The sequence below is a fragment of the Tachyglossus aculeatus genome, chromosome 2, assembly GCF_015852505.1.
Source record: "Tachyglossus aculeatus isolate mTacAcu1 chromosome 2, mTacAcu1.pri, whole genome shotgun sequence".
Lineage (NCBI taxonomy): Eukaryota > Metazoa > Chordata > Mammalia > Monotremata > Tachyglossidae > Tachyglossus > Tachyglossus aculeatus.
In genome coordinates, this window is record NC_052067.1 from 87,565,838 (window position 1) to 87,588,424 (window position 22,587).

Below are 22,587 nucleotides of genomic sequence, written 5' to 3' on the forward strand. Positions count from 1 at the left end.
CCCAAGAGCTTAGTATAGTGCTTTACACACAGTAAATGTTCAATATATATGATTAAATGGGTGCATGAAAGGGAAAAGATGGTTTATTCAGGGAAGGATTCTTCATGGAAATGTAACCTTAATAATGCTTTGAAGGAGGAGAGAGTGGTGGTTTGATGACTATGGAGTTGGGGAGGAGTTCCAGGCCAGAGTGACAATTTGGGAAAGTGTTTGGTGGTGAGATAGGTGAGACTGAGGCACAGTCAGCAAACTGGTGTTAAGAGAAGCAAAGTGTCCCTGTTGGATCGAAGTAGGAGATCAGTGAGGTAAGGTAGGAGATAGGGCAAGGTAATAGAGTGCTTTAAGGCCAATGATAAGGAGTTTCGATTAGATACGGAAGTGGATGGGCAACCATTGGAGGCTCCTGAGGAGTATGAAGTGGTTTGGGGTTTTTTCTTAAGAAAAAATCATCTGGGAAGCAGAGTGAAGTGTGGACTAGAGTGCGGAGAGATGGGAGGAAGTAAAGAGGCAGATGCAGTAGTCAAAGCAGGGTAGGATAAGTGCCTGGATCAGCATAGTAGCAGTTTGGATGGAAATAAAGGGTGGATTTTAATGATGTTGTGAAGGTAGAATTGACATGATTTGGTGATAAACTGAACATGTGTCATATGAGAGCTGAATCAAGGATAATGCCAAGGTTATGGGCTTGTGAGTTAGAGAGGAGAGTGGTTTTGTCTTTGTTGAAGGGAAAGACGGTAGGAGATCAGGATTTGAGTGGGAAGATAAGGATTTCTGTTTACATTACTCTCCACATTCTAATAATAATTAGAGCAATAATTAAGTGATATTTGTTAGGCCCTTACAATGTGTCAAACACTGTACTAAGCAATGTGCTAAGTGGTAGATACAATATAATCAGGTTGGACACAGTCCCTTGTTCCACATGCGGCTCACTGTAAGAACTCAATAAATATCATTGATTGATTAAGCCCTCTGGTCTGGTGGTTAGCAGAAGATTCTGTTAATGCTTCTACCAAGGGGTCCCCAATTTTCCTGAGATTATGAAGACTTCTGCAGACCCCAAAGCAAGAACTGATTAAGGTTTCCACAATCAAAGAACCAGAACCAACTGAATCTTGTAGTGATTTGAGTGGGGAGCTCCAGCTTTTAACTTTCTATCTGAACTCTCTTTTCTGTCTCCTGTCTTTGTGAATCCAGTTTTGGCCCTTTTGGCTCTCAGGCTTGCACTTCTCTCCTCTCCCCATGCTCCCTCCCTCTTGACCCTTTCCCACAATCTCTGGATCCCCTGTCCCCACTCACCAGGTCCTCTACTGTCAGGTCAGTACCTCCCTTCCTGATACTCACCACTTCAGCGCTTCAACGCCTCAGCACCTTGTACTACCTCAACACCAGTGTACTCAAACAACTAATTAATCAATTATATTTACTGAACACTTACTGTGTGCAGAACACTATCCTTAAAGCTTCGGAGATTCCCTCCCTACAAGGAGCTTACAGTCTAGTGGGGGAGATAGACATTAAAATAATTATGGATATGTACATAAGTGCTGTGGGGCTGAGAGTGGGATTAAGAGAGGGTTTATATTCAATTGGAAAGGGTGATGTAGAATAAATTAGTGTTATATACATAAATGCTGGTGGCTGAGGGGGGAATATCAAGTGCTTAAAGAGTACAGATCCAAATGTCAGGGTGCAGAGGGAGATGAGATTTATTCATTTGTATTTATTGAGTGCTTACTGTGTGCAGAGCACTGTTCTAAGAACGTGGGAGAGTACACTACAACAATAAACTGACACATTACCTGCCCACAACAAGCTTACAGTCTAGAGGCAGGGAGACAGACAGAGGCACAAAGTGGTTTCAGTAAGGCTTTGAACAGGGGAGAGTGGTTGTTGGTCATATATGAAAAGGGAGTGAGTTCCAGGCCAGAAGGACGACATGGGCAAGGAGTTAGAGGTGAGATGAGACAAGATCGAGGTACAGTAAGTATGGCACCCTGCCATTCCCTATCTGTAATTTATTTTAATGTCTATCCCCCCTACTAGAATGTAAGCTCCTTATGGGCAGGAGATAAGTCTACCAATTCTGATGAATTGCATTCTCCCAGGCCCTTAGTAAGTGCTCTGCACATAGTAAGCACTCAATAAATATAGCCGACTGAATAAGACTGTCTTTTGCATAATTGGCAAGCCCAACCAAGATCCAAGCTTCATAGAAGATTTGTGGAAGGGCTGGCAAGACAGCATTTTGCCATCAGTACATTAAAGTGTTCAAGCAGCGTGGCTCAATGGGAAGAGCACGGGCTTGGGAGTGAGAGGTCATGGGTTCAAATCCCAGCTCTGCCAATTGTCAGCTGCATGACTTTGGACAAGTTACTAAACTTCTCTGTGCCTCAGTTACCTCATCTGTAAAATGGGGATGAAGACTGTGAGCCCCACATGGGATCACCTCGTATCCTCCCCAGCACTTAGAACAGTGCTTTGCACATAGTAAGTGCTTAATAAATGCCATCATCATCATCATCATCGTTGACTTTTAGATCCTATTCAGGTTGCTTCAGGTGAGTCATTTTCTCTTCAATCAGATAAAGGTAATTTGTATTGAATATGAAATATTCTATAGGCATGTTATACCTTCAGAACCTCTGAGAACTTGATCCCCAGAAATATTTCTTCCTCAAGCTTTAAAGCATACAACAATAGAATTATTTCCTTTCATATATTTAAGCCATATCCAATTTGTTTTCATAACTCAAAAGCAAAACTATTGGAGGTTTTGCCTTTACTTGATGTCTCCTCAAATCCATCTATCAACCAGTCAACACTTTTTAAGAGGAATTTGGAGTTAAAATCCCTAAGCTTTTCCAGGGGATTTTTTTTTCAAACTTTGCAGAAAATTTAACTAGGGGGAGGTAAACCCACAACTTCTGAATGCATAATTGGAGAATTGAACAAATATTGGCAATTTTAAAAAACGGACTGCTATAATTTTATCTTAAAAGAACACAATCTTGAAGATACCCAGGAAGGATCTGAGAAATACAGAACACTAACAAATGCTCATTTAAAACATTTTTACATCCAACTTGGTTTCCCTCCCTTGAAACCACTGTAGGGCTAAGAGGGAAGGATCATCTGCTTTGCATACCTTTTTATCTTTCAGCTTTAGAAATTTTTTTTATAGTTCTGCTCCTCACAAGGAAGTAAGAAGTGTGACAGGAAGGTGTGATTTTTAATTTACACCAGACCTCTCAGCAAATAATGACTTTTCACACCCTGTTATTGCTGTTTAGCCTAGGGGGAGGCTGTCTGTAGCTACTGTTGTCATATCAAATTAAATCCACTGTTGTAATTCAGAAAGATATTCTTGATTTAACCCTTGTCTTCAATCTCTCTCTTCTTTAACTTATCATTTGTGAAGTTAAAAGGACACACTCATTTTCTAGAACATTATTTTCATGCATTTTTATTTATGGAGGGGAAGTACTTTATTTTTAGTAGGGTGTGAATTCCTTTCTAAAGAGCAATGCAAATCCGACTCACAAAGCCAAAGAATAGACGACCATGTATTTCCAAATCTCTAGCGGTGGGAGTTTTAGGGAATTTGAGATCTTTTGCTTTTAGTTTCTTGCATTGTTTTTCCTACTATAAGGCACATAAGAAATGTCTGTAGTGTCAAAACGAACCATCGACAGTGTGATTTGAAATGGAAAATGTGGTTTTCTGATGGAAAAAAAAACAATTTAAAATAAAAGTGGAATTTCAAAAACATTTATTTAATAAATTTCTAAACATCACTCTTCCTTCTTCCATTAAGTACTTTATTGTGACCTAATAGCTGGTTGATGGCACAAACTATCTCCATGAAGCTGAGGGAAAGAAACATCACAATTGAACCTATGACATCAGCCTAAAATTTTAGTTCTCCTTGGTGCATTTACAAACAGTGGGTTTTTTGGAGGACCATGGCCTTTATAAAAAACATTTTTTTTAAATATAACTTCAACTTCTAAGGAATCTTGATTTTCTGCCCTTATCAAAGCAGGAGCCCAATGTAAGACAGGGATTGTGTCTGATCTGATTGCATTGTATCTACCCCAGCACTTAGTACAATTCTTGGCACATAGTAAACACTTAGCAAATACCACAATTATTTTTGTTTTTATTAATATTAATAATAGTGGTAACAATAATAATAAAGCCCCATTCTACACGATTTTCATAGCAATAACTCATTAATAGAGTTAGTACCAAAAGACAGGTAACTAAAATACTCAAACTCTCTTCCCTGAAAGTTGTGGGCTAGAACTAACTGTCTTGGAGAGAGGAGAAGATCCTTCTCAACAAGCTGGGGATAGGGATGAGTAAGGGTTAACCATTCTTGGTTTACTATAAACATATCTTGGGCACTTTTAACTGATCCTTTCTTTCTCCCTTTTTCTGTAAATGTCAACCACTTCCTGATGAGACTGGTAGTGGTGAATTTCACACCTTTCTTTTCTTCGTGAAAAAACCTGGGTGTTAATGGTACAGAATCATGTAGTTGTATGTCTTTGGCTGTCTGTTAGAAGAGCTGAAAGATGCCAAGGACGGAAGGCAGAGAAGGTGAAGAAGGAATTGAAGATTACTGCTTGAAATAGGTTGGGGAAAGCTTCATTTTTTTTTTCTGATAGTTTTATATTTATTACTGGTCGCTCCTTAAAAATGGCTAACTAAAATACAATCCAGACAGGAATTTGATCGCTGATGGAGTTTGAAGGAATAAAACAGGCTTGGGGCATTTTAAGCAACCAGCGAACTACTGTGTCCTCTTCATTCCACAGGTGCAGTATCTGAATTCAGCATGGAAACTTGGTCAGTGGAACAGGTTTGCGACTGGCTGGTGCAGAAACATTTAGGAGAACTCGTTCCTAGATTTCGTGGTGAGTTACTTTTGTTCAAAAACACAAACCGTGTAACGTCTTTATATGTGCCCTGGGCTGAATGGTGTGCTGTGTTTAAGCTGCTAAGAAATCGTTTTAAGCCACCCGTTAGTTGAATGATGAATAGTTTAAAGAAGAAAAAAATTAGACCTATTAATGCCAAGAAGAATGGGGCATTTTAGAAGAAGTCTGACATCAGATCAGCTCCTACAATAAGCTGGATAAGCTGAATATCAGTTTGGACTGGATCACTTTTGTGTTGCTTATTTATTCAGCTGGTACAACGTGATAGACACACACAGAGAATTACAGTGCAAAGCAGGATTGGCACGATCTTAATTTCCCTGGAGTAGTGTTTTCCTCGATGGCAAAGTGTCTCGTTGAATAAAGATCCAAGCATCTTAGAGGGAAATGGCACGAGTTGCGGGGTGAGGGGAGAGGGTTACAATCCATTCAGTAGGGCTCTGGCATGAACCCCACTATCAGCTCAAGCCGGAAAATGCTGTCTTAGTCGCTCAGGGCTACCATTCGGCAGGAAAAACTGAACTTCAGATCTCTGGGAAAATTTCACAAAGATGATATATAGAGTGTGTGCACCTGTTGTTTTCCAATTCTTGGCTGCATTTTCCACATCTCTTATCTAGAACTTGACCTTAAGTGATGATTTCTTTTCTTTCTTTCCCTCTCAGAGGAAGAGGTGAGTGGAACTGCTCTTCTGGCTCTAAACGATCGGATGGTTCAGCAGCTGGTAAAGAAAATTGGCCATCAGGCCGTCCTCATGGATCTGATTAAGAAATACAAACACACGGGTGAGGAACTTAAGTCACCTGGAAAGTTCAGCGAACTGAGTTCCCCAAAGGAGCGTGGAGCAGCTCAGGAGTAAGTGTATTGTGAAAACATTGCAGTTATAGAGAAATTTTGTTATCCTGGTCCCATCTTTTTATGCAGAAGTTGGTCACTTTAGTTTGGAAAGTGATATTTGAAGAACCAGATTATTTTCAGCCTTTGGAATGTTGTTTAATCTGACTTAAAACAACAGAAAACAAATGGGCTATTGTGAACAGGGTATTGATAACAGTGGTATATTGCTTATTTTCTTTGGCTGTGACATTTCAAGACAATACAACATTTAATCCTGCTCAATCAGCACTACACAGAAAATTCTAAATTATAGAGATTCATTCATTCATTCAATCGTATTTATTGAGTGCTTACTGTGTGCAGAACACCGTACTAAGCACTTGGGAAGTACAAGTTGCAACATATAGAGACAGTCCCTACCCAACAGCAGGCTCACAGTAGAGATCACCTTTGTGTATTGCAACTAGGATACACTTTAGTAGTTTGGACTTAGAAATGGGCAGTGTGCAAGGTTCTTTTTTTCTTTCTGAAGAGTTCCCAAACATTTTCTTCTGAAAACCTTCTCAGTATAGACTTAGGTTTAGCCTGGAGGTGTCCGTTTCATTTTGCTATGTAAGAAAGCTGGTAGGTTTGAAACTAACCCATGGATTCTTCAAGTGCTCTGTGAGGAACCAGAAATTTCATAAAAAATACATTCTATAAAAGTGGATACTTAACTTTTGAGTCACTTTTGCTTTTTTTTGCACACAAAATTTTTCAATGAAAAATCATTTTGTACAGGAAAATTCATTTTTAAGGCTGCCCTAAGAAATGGCTTTCTAAACACAGCATTGACAAGAATTTAGAAAAACTAAAACCCAAATGCTTTTGTTGGTTCTTCAAAATCTAGAATCAGTTTTTGACCAAAGGATTAAATATGTGTTATTTATCTGATTTAAATCTGAACTGTGCTTCCTTTTCTGGTTGGGGTTTGTTTTTGGTTTTTTTCTTCTTCCCTGAACTAGAACAGCTGAGGTCTGTTTTATAGAATTTGGGTATCCTCTTGGGAGAAAACACATAAACAAATTTGGAGTCCTGGTTGTAACACACCACAGCTGTTAAACCACTAGGTGTCGTGTCTACCTATAGGAGGTTCGTATCCTGTCACCTGGATGGGATTTAAGCTATTAAAAAGAAGTCCAGCCTTCTATCCTCTTCTCCACCCTCATCTCAGTCCCAGTTACCATGTCCTCTTCCTCTCCATATGCCTCCCCTAGTCTCTGGTGTCACCACGTTTCTGTGAAGTACTTTCAGCCTTGGTACACTCCACCTGCCTCTCCCACAGCATGTATGTACATATCTTTATACTCTCCTCGCTGTGATTTCTTTTTGCTTATTTGATTTTTGTTTCCCTCTACCTATAATTTATTTTAATGCCTGCCTTCCCTACTAGATGGTAAGGTCCTTGAGGGCAGAGATCATTTCTACGTACTCCACTGAACTCTTCCCAGCATTCAGTAAATTGATTGCTCTGGGCATTCTGTGTCCCCCTCATGATTGCTCCATAAAATATTGCCTGTATTTCGCAGTTATGATTCTAGAATAGTAGGAGTCTTAGGTGAGAGTCTATGGTTACTTAGGTGCTTAGTTTGATATATAAACTAGTCATACATTTTGATTTGCCCTTGCAACACCGTATTAGCCCACTTCCTCCAACTCATTAAAAACATTGTTCTTTTTTAAAACATTTTTAACACAGAGCAATATTCTAGATTTTTGCTAATAATCATAATGATTATTATTATTGTGGTATCTGCAAAGAACTTGCTATGTGCCCAGCACTGTTCTAAGCACTGAGATAGATACAACGTAATCAGGTTGGACAAAGTCACTGTCTCTATGGGGCTCACAGTCTAAATCCCTATTTTACAGATGATGTAACTGAGGCACAGAGAATAATAATATTAATTATGGTACTTGTTAAGCTCTTACTATGTGCCAGGCACTGTAATAAGTACTGGGATGGATACAAGAAAATTGGGTCTCTTGTCTCACTTGGGGTTCACAGTCTCAATCCCCATGTTACAGATGAGGTAACTGAGGCACAGAGAAGTTAAGTGACTTGCCCAAGGTCACACAGCAGAAAAGTGGAGGAGCAGGATTAGAACTCATGACCTTGTGACTCTCAGGCTCATGCTCTCTATCTACTTTGCTATCCTGCTTCTCTAAAAATTTGCCCTGAGCCAGCAGGAGATCAACCTAGAAACTTCTGAAGTTAAGTGACTTGCCCAAGATCACACAGCAAACTTGTGGTAGAGCTAGGATTAGAATATAGGTCCTCTGATTCCCAGGCCCATGCTCTTTCCTCTAGGCCATGCTATTTCTTCCTTAACATATGTGCTATAATAATTGTGATATTTAAGTGCTTACTATGCGCCAGGCACTGTACTAAGTGCTATGGAGGAATACAAGCAAATCGGGTTGGACACAGTTCCTGTCCCACATTGAGCTTATGGTCTTAATCCCCACTTTACAGATGAGGTAACTAGGCCCAGAGAAGTAAAGTGACTTGCCCAAGGTCACACAGCAGACAAGTGGCAGAGCTGGGATCAAAAGCATTACCTTCTGACTCCCTGACTCATGCTTTATTAACTAGGACATGTGGTGGCTTCTCTTTGAGCCCTTCCATTTGGATACACCTAAAGCCAGTATGAGATGTGGATATTATCATGTCAGAGGATTATGACCAGTCTGTATATAGGTTAATTCAGTAGGCAATGAGTTCACTGCTTGGTATAGCTGTTTGAGGAATAGGGGATATGAGAGAATGCCTACGGCTTTTGTTTGATGTGCCGTTGCACATCTCTACGCAGACTGTGAGGCAGCTCTATGCCCTTTTGTAGTTTACAAAGCTTAGGATTGTAGTACTGCACCTGTGGCTTTTGGGTTTTTTTATTTTGGCTTTTTCAAACTCCTTTCAGGAACCAAGGAGAGTTGCTTCCTTAAGGCCAAATTAAAAAGGTGTTTTATACTATGTATTTAAACCTAAAATTTGGCCTAATGAATCAGATACTGTTTTTTCTGCTCTTTTAATTATTCATTGTCAAATATGATGAGGTCCTATCTTGGTAAAGGGCCATCCTGACAATAACCACTGGCCACAGGAGTTCAATTAATCAGTCATCAATCGTATTTATTGGGCACTTACTGTGTGCAGAGCACTGTACACTAAGTGCTTGGGAAAGTACAGTATAACAGAGTTGGTAGACACGTTCCCTCCAATGCCTCAAGCTACCCCTTAGGTGGCTTCTATGGTCATTAATGAAGCCCCCATGACCATGAATGGACCATGTGATATTGGAATTTCAGTTTCACATATGAGTGTCTCCCCCACTCTGGACTGTAAGTTCATCGTGGGCAGGGAATGTCACTGTTAATTGTTATATTATACTTTCCCAAGCTCTTACTACAGTGCTCTGCACACAGTAAGCACTCAAATATGATTGAATGAATGAATAAATGCAGGGCAAAACCTTTTGATGAATAATGTGTTTTGCAGTGGGTTAATTGGAGGCCATGATCCTAAACTGTGTAAGGTCATACTTGTTCTAGGGATTGTTAAAATAGGGTGGTATGGGGGCCAAGACAGGGCAGTCGTGAGGGTCCTGTACCTCTGTACAGTTCATTGTTCATCTGCAGTGAAAGTTCCTGATGAATTAATTAATATTGGTACTTGTTAAGCACTTACTATGTGTAAGTACTGTTCTAAGTGTTGAGCTAGATGCAAGTTCAATTACTGAATCATATATTGAGTGCTTAGTCTGAAAAACACTGTACTAAGTGCTTGGGAGATTAGAGAAGCAACATGGCTCAGTGGAAAGAGCACGGGCTTGGGAGTCAGAGGTCATGGGTTGAAATCCCAGCTCCACCAAAGTCAGCTGTGTGACTTTGGGCAAGTCACTTAACTTCTCTGTGCCTCAGTTACCTCATCTGTAAAATGGGGATTAAGACTGAGCCCCCCCATGGGACAACCTGATCACCTTGCATCCTTCCCAGCACTTAGAACAGTACTTTGCACATAGTAAGCGCTTAATAAATGCCATTATTATTATTATATAACAATAAACAGACATATTTCCTGCCCAGAATGAGCTTACAGTCTAGTTGATCTGGTTGGACACAGTCTCTGTCTCACACAGGGCTCACACTCTTAATCCCCATTTTACAGATGAGGTAACTGAGGCCCAGTGAAGTGACTTGCCCAAGGTCACACAGCAGACATGTGGTAGAGCTGGGATTAGAACCCAGGTCCTCTGGACTCTCAGGTCCATGCCTATCCACTATAACACGCTGCCTTGCTGCTGTCTGCAACATCAGGCATTTTGCTTCGAGGTCTTTCTTCTCCTTCTGCCACCTCTTCTCAGTCCCATACAGTGGCCTGCAGTGCCGTTACTAGGAGGCCAACAAGGGCAGTGATTCTCTGTCCCTTGTTGGTCCTGGGGGTCACCCAACAATCTCAGAGCTCTCCAATGTTGGTCTTCATAGAAAGCCTTCTATGAAGCCTCCCTGGCTCTCCATTGCCAGTCACCAATCCCATCACCGTCACCAATTATGTCACCCAATACCAGGGGACAGGTTTGAGGATCAGCATGGGAAGAGTGAGCGATGGGGGTCAGAAAGGCTGAACCATGCAAGATTTATTCCTTTTGGGAGGAATATAGTTATTTGGTTACATACTGTGTGGCGAAGCACCTTGCTACTGCCCCGCAAACGCTTCCCACTCTGGAGGAATACACTTATGCAGCCAGCAAGGTCTTTCCCTTCCCCTTTCCCTACTTTCCTTGGCCTGCTATCCATCAGGGGGCGAACTCCCCCACCAAGGCAGCTGAGTCACTCCAATGTCAGTCGACCCAGTTGGTGTCCCACCTCAGGGAGTCCCATCCCTGGTCCTTTGGGAAGGGAGTCAGGGAATCCATTCCAATTGTCTCCAATCCACTTCTGACACCAAATTTACATCACCAGGTGGAACCAGCCACCGGGTAACTTGCAGATTGGAGAGTTGGAAATGGATTCACAGGCTTGAGGGTCATGGGTAGTAGAAGCAAGTTTATTAAGATCATAGTACAAGAAATTGCAGGAGGTAATCTACAGAGGGCAAAGATTATTCCTAGTCTAATTAGCCATGAGCACATTATTCAACTGCAATTTCTAGCAGCTGGTATTCTGGGAAGGAGATAACAGTTGTCTCCTTGGGCTACTCCTCAAACCACCCCAAACGGGCTTCCTTTCAAGCAACCCCAAACAGGCTAACTCCCAAACCACCCCAACACGGACTACTTTTCACAATCACCGGTGGTGAGGTCAGTTTCCTAAGGGGAGTTGGGGGTGGCACTCACTTATCCTAGTTCCAACGAGGAGGTCCGAACAGTCACTTGGCACTACACAGAGTCTGACAGAGTGGGCGTCCCCGACTCTGGGTAGAGGTGGCTCGCCACAGCGGTGGGACAGAGTTCCAACCTACTACCTCATCAGCAAAATTGCTTCTTTTCTTAGCAGCAGGGATGAGCAGCTGTGTGTGCCTGTCAGCTCCGTGGTGAGGGAATTGTCTTTTCTTCCTTCTGAAAGACCAGATGGTGGACATATTGATCAAAGGGTCCTGAAGCAAAGGTGAGTTGATCAGTAACCTGTTAATTTTCCAACTTTGTTATTCAGAACTCAATGAGATTTATATTAAGATGTTTCTTTTCTGCCCTGAAAAATTTTGTGTGTTTGAAGGAAAAGATGCTCTTTTGATGAGAACTTCTTATTGTTGAAGATCTTTTTTGGCATTCCTAAATCTCTCCTCTTCCCTTTGGAAAGAGGTTTGTAAGCAAGTCATTGTTGTTTTGTAACTGACTAAATCCTTCCACCTCCTCTGTATCTTTGTTTTTCTGTCCAGGGTGTATTTTTTTTCCCAGTTTCTCTTTCTAATTTGGGTCATACGTGCAAGAGCAAGCCTCCCACACTCATTTCTCAACCTTTTGCCTATACTCTCTTCTGGTAATAAAGCTCATATAGTACATTTCCTCTCCCGAAATAGTTACCAGAACTCAAGCCCTTAAGTCGTTTTTTTTATTACTTATAATAAAAGTAATAAGTAGTACGTGCATTTATTAAGCACGTACTATATGCCAAGCACTGTACCAAGTGCTGGGATAGAAACAATATAATAAGGTTGGACACAGTCCATGTTCCATATGATGCTCACAGTCTTAATCTCCATTTTACAGATGAGGTAACTGAGGCACAGAGAAATAAAGCGACTTGTCCAAGTTTACACAGCTGACAAATAGCAGAGCTGGGATTAGAACTCAGGCCTTCTGACTCCCAGACCAGGCCTCTTTCCATTAGGCCACACTGCTTCTAATGTGTAATATTATTAGACATGAGAGAGATAATAATAATAATGATGGTATTTGTTAAGTGCTTATGATGTGCCAAGCACTGTTATAAGCGCTGGGGGAGATAAAAGGTAATCAGGTTGTCCCACATGGGACTCACAATTTTAGTCTCCATTTTACAGAGTTAAGTGACTTGCCCAAGTTCACACAGCTGACAAGTGGCGGAGTTGGTATTAGGACCCATGACCTCTGACTCCCAAGACTTTCCACTGGGCCATAATCCCAAAAACCAATGGGATTTTTAGTTTCAAGGCACTACCAATTCCCATAGACTACTTCAAGTGCATATACAGTGCATATTCAGCACTTAGAACAGTGCTTTGCACATAGTAAGCGCTTAATAAATGCCATTATTATTATTATGTACGTTACTGCACCTATTAATAATGGCATTTAATAATGGCATTTATTAAGCGCTTACTATATGCAAAGCAGTCTAAACAAAGAAAAAGAGAAAGGGTTCTGGAATACCGTTCTATATTGCTCCCAGAAGTGAGGGAAACCATGATTTATTTAGTGCCTGGGGAAAGAGGTGGGATTGGGAGACTGGGAAGCTGTGGGGAGGAGCTGATGGAACACGTGAACCAGAAATGAACAGGAGGATGTGAGGATATCCAGAGTGTGTTAAAATGAACTGAAGTTTGTAAAACTCTTTTCTTCTGACCCTGGAACCTTCATATGGGGAACAACACAGGTGCATTTTAATTTCTCAAGTTTGGATGTAATGAAATAACTGGGAATGCAGAAGACATATGGCAAGAGGTTTTTCCAATGGCCATACTGTTTGTTTTGTTTCAGCCTGTGTGGTCCTTTCTGCAGTGCTTCATCTCTGATCGGTTTCAGTGTTGAAACATCCACATTAGGGTAGAGATTACGCTAGTTATTGCCCTCTAATATCAGCTAAGACATGAAAATGCTTGTGGTTCTATAGCCTTCCATTTCCTGATATTAGGGTTAAGATCCTGAAAATCCCTGTAGTGGCTGAAGGCAAAAGTTCTTGGGACAAACAGAACATTCTAACATTTCTTATTGGTCCTCGCGGTGTACTCGGTTAAACAAAAATGCTACCTTATAGACATTACATGTTATACGTTCAAGTAAGTTTCTTTTCTAAGGATATCCCCTTCCTGGCTAATTTTGCAAATAGCTTATTAGTTCCCTAGAGACCATGAATAAGGATGGAAAAATCAAGGGAAGGGGGGACCTTCTAGACTGTGAGCCCACTGTTGGGTAGGGACCGTCTCTATATGTTGCCAACTTGTACTTCCCAAGTGCTTAGTACAATACTCTGCACACAGTAAGCACTCAATAAATATGATTGATTGAACGACCAGAAGGGACATTGAGGCTGGAAAGTGTGATGCACAATGTTATGAGGGTAATTGGCTGGTGAGAAGGAGAGAGGACAGCTTGAAGTTCTGCATATGGAAAGTGGTTAGCAAACCATGGTTTGAGAGGGAAGCCTATCCTAACCTTGAGGTCCCACATCAGTGATCCCATGGTGTAGCAGGGCCTCATAGTTCCTATGCTCCCTAGAGGTTAGCAGGGCCTCATAGTTCCTGTGCTCCCTAGAGGTTATCATTATTCTTTACTTACAGGCCCTTGTTGAACTACTGGGTTCCAATTTGTCATCTGCTAGACCAAATGAGGCAGCATGACCTAGTGGATAGAGCAAGTCCCTGGGAGTCAGAAGGACCCTTGTTCTAATTCCAGCTCTGCAACTTGTCTGCTGTGTGACCCTGGGCAAGTCATTTCACTTCTCTATGCCTCAGTTACTTCATCTGTAAAATGGGAATTAAGACTGTGAGCCCCATGTGGGACATGGACTGTGTCCAACCTGACAACCTTATATATACCCCAGTTAGTACAGTGTCTGGCACATTATAAGAGCTTAACAAATGCCATTAAAAAAAAATCCGGGACTAGTGGGACCAACTTCAATGAATTTGTAATATGAAAAGTTTTTCTCTTGTCACAGTTGCTAATCCACAATAACAATGATAATAAGTGTTATTTAAGTGCTTTCTACATGCTAAGCACTGTAGTAAGTGCTGGGGTAGATACAAAATAATCATACTGGACACAGTCCCTATCCCACATGGAGCTAACGGTTTAAGGGGAAAGAAAACGGGAATTTAATCTTCATGTTACATATGAGGAAAATGAAGACCAGCAGGCAAGTGGTAGAGCTGAGATTAATTAGAACCCAGGTCTCTTGACTTCCAGGCCTGTTCTTTTTTTACTAGGCCACATTTAGGCCCTACTTGGGGTAGAGCATAAATTCAAGTCAATAGCAGAGGTTTCCTTAAGAATTGGATATATAGATTTAAGCCTGAAGTGGTATGAATAACAATAAAAATAATTATTATATTTGGTAGTGCTTACTATGTGCCAGACACTGTATTAAGCACTGTGGTAGATTCATTCACTCATTCAATTGTATTTATTGAGCGCTTACTGTGTGCAGAGCACTGTACTAAGTGCTTGGGAAGTACAAGTCAGCAACATATAGAGATGGTCCCTACCCAACAACAGACTCACAGTCTAGAAGGAGGAGACAAACAACTAAACAAAACATGTAGACAGGTGTCAAAATCATCAGAACAAATAGAATTAAAGCTATATGCATATCATTAACAGAATAAATAGAATAGTAGATATGTACAAGTAAAATAGAGTAATAAATCTGTATAAATATATATACAGGAAGCAGTGTGGCTCAGTGGAAAGAGCCTGGGCTTTGGAGTCAGAGGTCATGGGTTCAAAACCTGTCAGGTGGGTGACTTTGGGCAAGTCACTTAACTTCTCCGTGCCTCAGTTACCTCATCTGTAAAATGGGGATTAAGACTGTGAGCCCCACGTGGGACAACCTGATCACCTTGTAAACTCCCCAGTGCTTAGAACAGTGCTTTACACATAGTAAGCGCTTAATAAATGCCATCATTATTATTATTATTACAAGTCCTGTGGGTAGGGGTAGGAGGTAGGGCGGGGGGCATGGGGAGGAGGAGAGGGAAAAGAGGGCTCGGTCTGGGAAGGCCTCCTGGAGGAGGTGAGCTCTCAATAGGGCTTTGAAGGGAGGAAGAGAACCTGCTTGTCCAATGTGTGGAGGGAGGGCATTCCAGGCCAGGGGAAGGACGTGGGCCAGGGGTCGACAGTGGGACAGGCGAGAACGAGGTGAGGAGGTTAGCAGCAGAGCAGCAGAGGGTGCGGGCTGGGCTGTAGAAGGAGAGAAGGGAGGTGAGGTAGGAGGAGGAGAGGTGATGGACAGCCTTGAAGCCGAGAGTGAGAAGTTTTTGCTTGATTCGTAGGTTGACAGGCAGCCACTGGAGATTTTTGAGGAGGGGAGTAACATGCCCAGAGCTTTTCTGCACAAAGATGATCCGGGCAGCTGAGTGAAGTATAGACTGAAGTGGGGAGAGACAGGAGGATGGAAGATCAGAGAAGAGGCTGATGCAGTAATCCAGTCGGGATAGGATGAGAGATTCAACCAGCAAGGTAGCGGTTTGGATGGAGAGGAAAGGGTGGATCTTGGAGATGTTGTGGAGGTGAGACCAGCAGGTTTTGGTGATGGATTGGATGTGTGGGGTGAATGAGAGAGCGGAGTCGAGGATGACGCCAAGGTTGCGGGCTTGTGAGATGGGAAGGATGGTAGTGCTGTCTACAGTGACTGGAAAGTCAGTAGTAGAAAGTAGATGCAGGATAATCAGGCCAGAGACAGTCTCTGCCCTTCATGGGGCTCAGTCCAAGTAGGAGAGAGAGAAAATAGACTGTACGATTCTTGTGGGCAGGGATTGCATCTGCCAATTCTGTTGCACTGTATTTTATCAAACACTTAGAACAGTGCTCTGAACACATTAAGCACTAAATAAATACCACTGATTGATTGTTTTAACAGAAGAGGAAACTGAAGCACAGGAAGTGAAGTGACTGTCCGAAGGTCACACAATAGGCAAGTAGTGAGCTGGGATTATAACCCAGGTCCTCTGATTTCCAAGTCTGTACTCCTTCCACTAAACCATATTACTTCTCAAGGAAGGAATGGGCAAAGATGGGCTCCAGCTTTATAAGTAAGCAGCGTGGTCTAGTGGATAGAGCATAGACCTGGGAGTCAGAAAGACCTGGGTTCTAATATGGACTCTGCTCTTGTCTGCTGTGTGACCTCAGGCAAGTCATTTCACTTCTCTGTGCCTCAGTTCCCTCAATTGTAAAATCATCATCATCATCAGTCGTATTCATTGAGTGCTTACTGTGTGCAGAGCACTGTACTAAGCGCTTGGGAAGTACAAATTGGCAACATATAGAGACAGTCCCTACCCAACAGTGGGCTCACAGTCTAAAAGGGGGAGACAGAGAACAAAACCAAACATACTAACAAAATAAAATAAATAGAATAGATATGTACAAGTAAAATAAATAAATAAATAAATAGAGTAATAAATATGTACAAACATATATACATATATACAGGTGCTGTGGGGAAGGGAAGGAGGTAAGATGGGGGGGATGGAGAGGGGGACGAGGGGGAGAGGAAGGAAGGGGCTCAGTCTGGGAAGGCCTCCTGGAGGAGGTGAGCTCTCAGTAGGGCCTTGAAGGGAGGAAGAGAGCTAGCTTGGCGGATGGGCAGAGGGAGGGCATTCCAGGCCCGGGGGATGACGTGGGCCGGGGGTTGATGGCGGGACAGGCGAGAACGAGGTACGGGTGAGGAGATTAGCAGCGGAGGAGCGGAGGGTGTGGGGTGGGCTGTAGAAGGAGAGAAGGGAGGTGAGGTAGGAGGGGGCGAGGTGATGGAGAGCCTTGAAGCCCAGGGTGAGGAGTTTCTGCCTGATGTGCAGATTGATTGGTAGCCACTGGAGATTTTTGAGGAGGGGAGTAATATGCCCAGAGCGTTTCTGCACAAAGATAATCCGGGCAGCAGCATGAAGTATGGATTGAAGTGGGGAGAGACACGAGGATGGGGGTTAAGACTGTGAGCCCTACGTGGGACAGGGACTGTGTCCAATCCAATTTGCTTATATTCACACCAGGGCTTGGCACAGTGCCTGGCAGATGGAAAGCGCTTAACAAATGCAATTATTATGATTTATTTAAATATACCCAGGTCTTTGACCTCTGTGGTCAAGCATAACTGCCACAGTTCAGTCATTCTGCATACATAGCCATCATGGTTTTATTTTTTAAAACAGTTCTTGGTTTAACAATTGCTCCAGAACATGAATTCAAGAAATAGGCAAAGACTCTTTAGGTATCAGTACTTAGAAACTGTTAACTCAAGTGATATATAAGCTTTTAATGCACCGACAGGCATCCCTCTCTCCATAGACCCAAGGCTCCTTGTGGGCAGGGAACGTGTCTACCAACTTAGTACAGTGCTCTGCACACAGTAACACTCAAAAATTACCATTGAGTGATTGATTGACAGACTTGTGCAAAGCTATGTTTATCAACCATTCACCACCATTAGCCAAAGGAAAGGCCAAAATATACTACCATGATTCCAGCGGCCAAGAATAACATGGAGAAGCAGCCGAGCCTAGTTGAAACAGGACTGACCTGGGTTCTGATCCTGGCTTCACCACTCATCTGTTGTGTGACTCTGGGCAAGTCACTTAATTTCTCTGTGTCTTTTTCTTCATCTGTAAAATGAGGGGAACATACCTAGTCTCCCTCCTCCTTAGATTGTGTGTCCCACTTGGGATAGGGATAGAGGGATATGTCTGATCTGTAGGATATCTACCCCAACACTTCCCAAAGTGCTTGGCACATAGTAAGCACTTAGCAAATATTATTATCACTATTATTAATATTATTATTATTATTCCTGGTAAAAAGTTCAACTATTTAGATTGAGATGTGATTGTTTCCTATTATCATATCATACATGAATGCCTTGAGATGTTAAAATTCCCTGCAGAGCCTTTACAGGTTCAGCTAAATACTTTACCAATAATTCTATCAATTGAACAGGATCAATCACATTTATTAAGCACTTATTGTGTGCAGAGCACTGTACAAAGCACTTGGGAAAGTACAATATAACAGACACATTCTCTGCGCACAGTGAGCTTACAGTCTAGAGGGGGAGACAGGGAAAAGCAGTTTTGAGCATCATGGCATCTTGAATTGAGGGGTCTAACCACTTTTGTTTCGGGGTCTGAGGGTTTAGTTCAAACATGTAGATTTGGAGGCTAAAAGCAGGCAGTGCCCTTTATAATTCCTCCTTCATGGAGCTTTAAGACTGAGCCATAAGTGAGTGAGTCCATAACACTGTGAGCCCCATGTGGGACAGCCTGATCACCTTGTATCCCCCCAGTGCTTAGAACAGTGCTTTGCACATAGTAAGCACTTAACAAATACCATTATTATTATTATTACTGAGATTATGAACTAAGTAGATTTTAATCTTTCAGAGGTTTTGGTTTTGAATCAGCAGTGGAAAGAACTACCCAACCTAACTCAACTCTAACCTGCCTTGCTGTGTCCTCTCCTATTTTCCCATATTTTATATTCTCATCTGCCAGATTTTAGGTCTGTGTAGAATCTGATCCCTTGACACAGCTCTCCAAAGCAGCATACGAATCAAAGGCGGGTACTTGATGGCCCCCTGAGAAGGAAGAGTGGGCCTTGTTAGTTATGATGAACTTCCCTGTTATGACTCCCTCATGCTGTGGCTGCAGCCAGAAAGGCTAGGCGGTCATATCACCAGTATAAGGGAAGATAAAGTTCCTGAGGTTACCAACTAGATGGCTCATTAAGCCACCCAGGACTCCAGGGTTGGGCTTGGCAGGGCTCCTACTGGAAGACAATTGATGATGGTGATGGTAATAATACCACTATTATTAATTATTATTACAGTGCTTCACAAATATAATTGCTATGATAATAATAATAATAATTAGTAGTAGTGGTATTATTATCATCACTATCATCAATTGTCTTCCAATGTACTGAAATGTACTGAACTCTGGGGTAGAGAAAAATTATTTAGGTCAGACACAATCACTGTCCCACATGGGGTTCAAAGACTACAAAGGAGGTTGAACAGATATTTTATCCCCATTTTACAGAGGAGGACACTGAGACACGGAGAATTTAAGTGACTTGCCGAAGGTGAGAGAGCAGATGAGTGACAGGTCCCCTGACTCCTAGGCCTGTGCTCTTTCCACTAGGCCGCACTGTTTCATTAATTGATGTGTTTAGCTCTCTGCTGAAGGTGTGTAGGCTGTTCAGATTCCACTGAACTTGTCGGAAATGGAAGAGCAGTTAAAAAGAAGGGCAAACACATCTGACTGAGTGTGTGACTTTTCAGACATCTGTGTTTCCAAATACGAAAAGTGATTAGTGACTTCTTCGTTCCAAGGATCAATACCCATTTAAAAAGGTTGACAGAGAGGGAAAACAGCTTTCAGTCCTTTTCTATACCATGTCCAGAAAGATCCCTACAGCAGCTGGGCTGCTGAGTGATTCCACTTTGTAATTTGGAAGCAAAACCTGTGGGTGGTGGGTATCAGAGAGACTTCTGTTAGGTAGCCATTAGCCATGTACCTGGTCTCTCTCTATTTGCCTGCCTCATCTCCTGACGCCCCCCTCATTCCCTATCCTTCCTGCTCTCAGTTAAATGTCTAGGGTATTTCAGTGTTTTAGTAGCCAAAGGCTACCAAATGGTAAATGACTGAGAACTACAAAGAGCTTATTTTTCCACAAAAATTTATTTTATGTTGACACAGTAAAGGGGCTCTATGCCTCCAACTGGAAACCAGCTTTCCTTCCTCTACTTCCCATTCATAAAATCAGTCAGTCAAATTTATAGAGCACTTACCTTGTACAGAGCACTGTACTAAGTGTTTGGCAGAGTACAATGTAACAGACACATTCTTCTCGTTCAGAGATGGTTGCCTCTGTGAATCACGTTTTAGACAGGATAAAGTATCACTGCCTGCACATCTGTCTCCTTAGTTTACAAAATCTCAATTGGTGTGGACAGGGCAAATATAGGACTGCTGTTTACCAAATCCCAAAACAACAGGGCTAGGGGCACTGACTGAAGTTTAAGGGTGGTCTAACCAGAGCAAACAAGATGAAATACTTTTTCACACTCCAGATGGTAAACACATATTTGTTACCACAGAAAGTTGTACAGGCTAAACATGTAAGTAGTTCAAGAGAATTTTGGATAAACAGGGTTGCCTAGTGGATAGGGCACGGCCCGGGGGTCTGAGGACCCGGGCTCTAATCCTCACTCTGTCACTTGCCTGCTTTGTAACCTTAGGCAAGTCACTTAATTTATCTGTGCTTTAGTTTCCTCATCTGTAAAATGGGGCTTTATTATGGTATTTAAGTGCATAATTTGTGTAAAGCACTGTTCTAAGCGCTGGGGTAGATAAAAGTTAATCAGGTCAGACACAGTCTCTGTCCCATATGGAACTCAGTGATTTGTCCAAAGTCACACAGCAGGCAAGTGGCAGATCTGGGGTTAGAACTCAAGTCCTCTGACTACCAGCCCTGTGCTCTTTCCACTAGGCCACACTTCTTCTCCTGTCCTCTTTCCTACTCAGATTATGAGCTCCACGTGGGACAGGAACTGAATGTTTGACCTGACTATCTTGAATCTACCCCAGACCTTAACATAGAGTTTGGCACACAGTAAGAGATTAACAAATCCCATTAAAAAAAGCTCTTGACTATGAGATTGAAAGCTGTCTACCATTTTTTTCCTTCATATGTGTCACCTCAGGTGTTTACACCTTCATATAATAATAATAATAATGATGGCATTTATTAAGCGCTTACTATGTGCAAAGCACTGTTCTATGTAAACACAACACCCCAGCTCACACTCTTTGTCCCTTCCAAGTTCACCTTCCAAGTTTACTCTCAACTTTTATCTCCACTATATTGCTTACTCTCTTTCTTTGGTCTGGAACTTCTTCCCTTTATGAGTCCCCCAGATCACAGTTCTACACATCTTCAAAGCTCCTCTGAAATACCAATTTCTTCAAGAGAAATTCAACCATCTAATTTCTACCATCTCTGGTCTTGCCATTACAACTGCTGCCATTAGCAGGCATATATATAGACTATATATATATAGTCTTTCATTGGTTGTACTATACTTCCTCCTCATCCAACTGCAGGTATACAATTTATCTACCTGTCTCCCTCATTATATTATGAGCTCCTTAAGGGCAGCAATTCCATCTTGTAATAGTAATAATAACGGTGGTATTTGTTAAGCAATGTACTAAGTGCTGGGGTGGATATAAGCAAATCGAGTTGGATACACAGCCCCTGTCCCATGTGGGGCTCACAATAGTCTCAATCCTCTTTTACAGATGAGGGAACTGAGGCACAGAGAAGTGAAGTGACTAGCCCGAGGTCACATAGAAGATAAGTGGCAGAGCTGGGATTAGTACCCACGACCTTCTGACTCCCAAGCCTATGCTCTATCCATTACACCATGCTGCTTCTTGTAGTACAAAATACCCAGTACACAATAGGTGCGCAATAAACTGATGAATGAATGAATGGAATGATGGTGGTGAATCCTGGAAGAAACAGATGAGGATTTTGGATGATTCACTCTAACCATGAAGATGCATGTCAGGGAGAACACTGCTGCTCCAAGCTTCCTGGTGGCATTGTTGGAAGAAGAATACCAAGTTGGATGGACTATTGGCATCATCAAATAATGACATTGGTGATAGATAGCTAGTACATAGATTGGTAGAAGGGAAGGGAAGTTCAGGCAATACATGTGAAGGACTTTGTAACAGTGGCAGTCCCCAATTCTTGAATTCATCAAGCAGTTGTAGAGATGGGTTTCAGTGAGGTTTATGTGAAAGGGGCTTGTGTTTCAAGAAGCTGCAGACTTCACACTTCAACTAGCTTCTACATGGCCACAGGCGTACACTCTCTCTCTCTGTCTCTCTCTCTCTGTCTCTCTCTCTCTCTCTCCCTCTCTCCTTCTCCCTCTCCATCTCCCCTTCCCTCCCTCCCAGTATTTACCCCAATTTGCCCTTTATCATGATCAGTATTTTAGATGAGTACAAGGACCAGACTTTTTTATGGTATCTGTTCAGCACTTACTACATGTCAAACACTGTTCTAAGCACTGTGTAGATAAAAGTTAATAGGTCCAGATATAGTCCATGGAGCTCACAGTCTAAGTAGGAGGGAAAACAGGTATTTTTATGGGTTTTTTAAATGGTATTAAGCACTTTCTATGTGCCAGGCACTGAACTAAATACTGGGGTAGACACTAGATATTGTGATTGAACACAGTCCCATTCCCTCATAGAGCTCAGTCTTAATCTTCATTATGCAGTTGAGGAAACTGTGACACAGAGAAATTAAGTGACTTGCCCAAGATTGCACAGCAGGCAAGT

At 42.1% G+C, this 22,587-nt stretch overlaps 1 protein-coding gene across 1 annotated transcript in view; it reads left to right on the forward strand.

Annotated features, from left to right (window-relative positions):
- Nucleotides 1-4,840: 4,840 nt before the first annotated feature.
- Nucleotides 4,841-22,587, forward strand: part of SAMD3 (sterile alpha motif domain containing 3) — a 39,641-nt gene continuing 21,894 nt past the window's right edge. Inside the window, exons 1-3 of the mRNA XM_038762483.1 lie at nt 4,841-4,922; nt 5,612-5,801; nt 11,316-11,429. Of these exons, the coding sequence (XP_038618411.1) occupies nt 4,844-4,922; nt 5,612-5,801; nt 11,316-11,429 (383 nt within the window). The 5' untranslated portion in view covers nt 4,841-4,843. The remainder of the gene's footprint in view (nt 4,923-5,611; nt 5,802-11,315; nt 11,430-22,587) is intronic.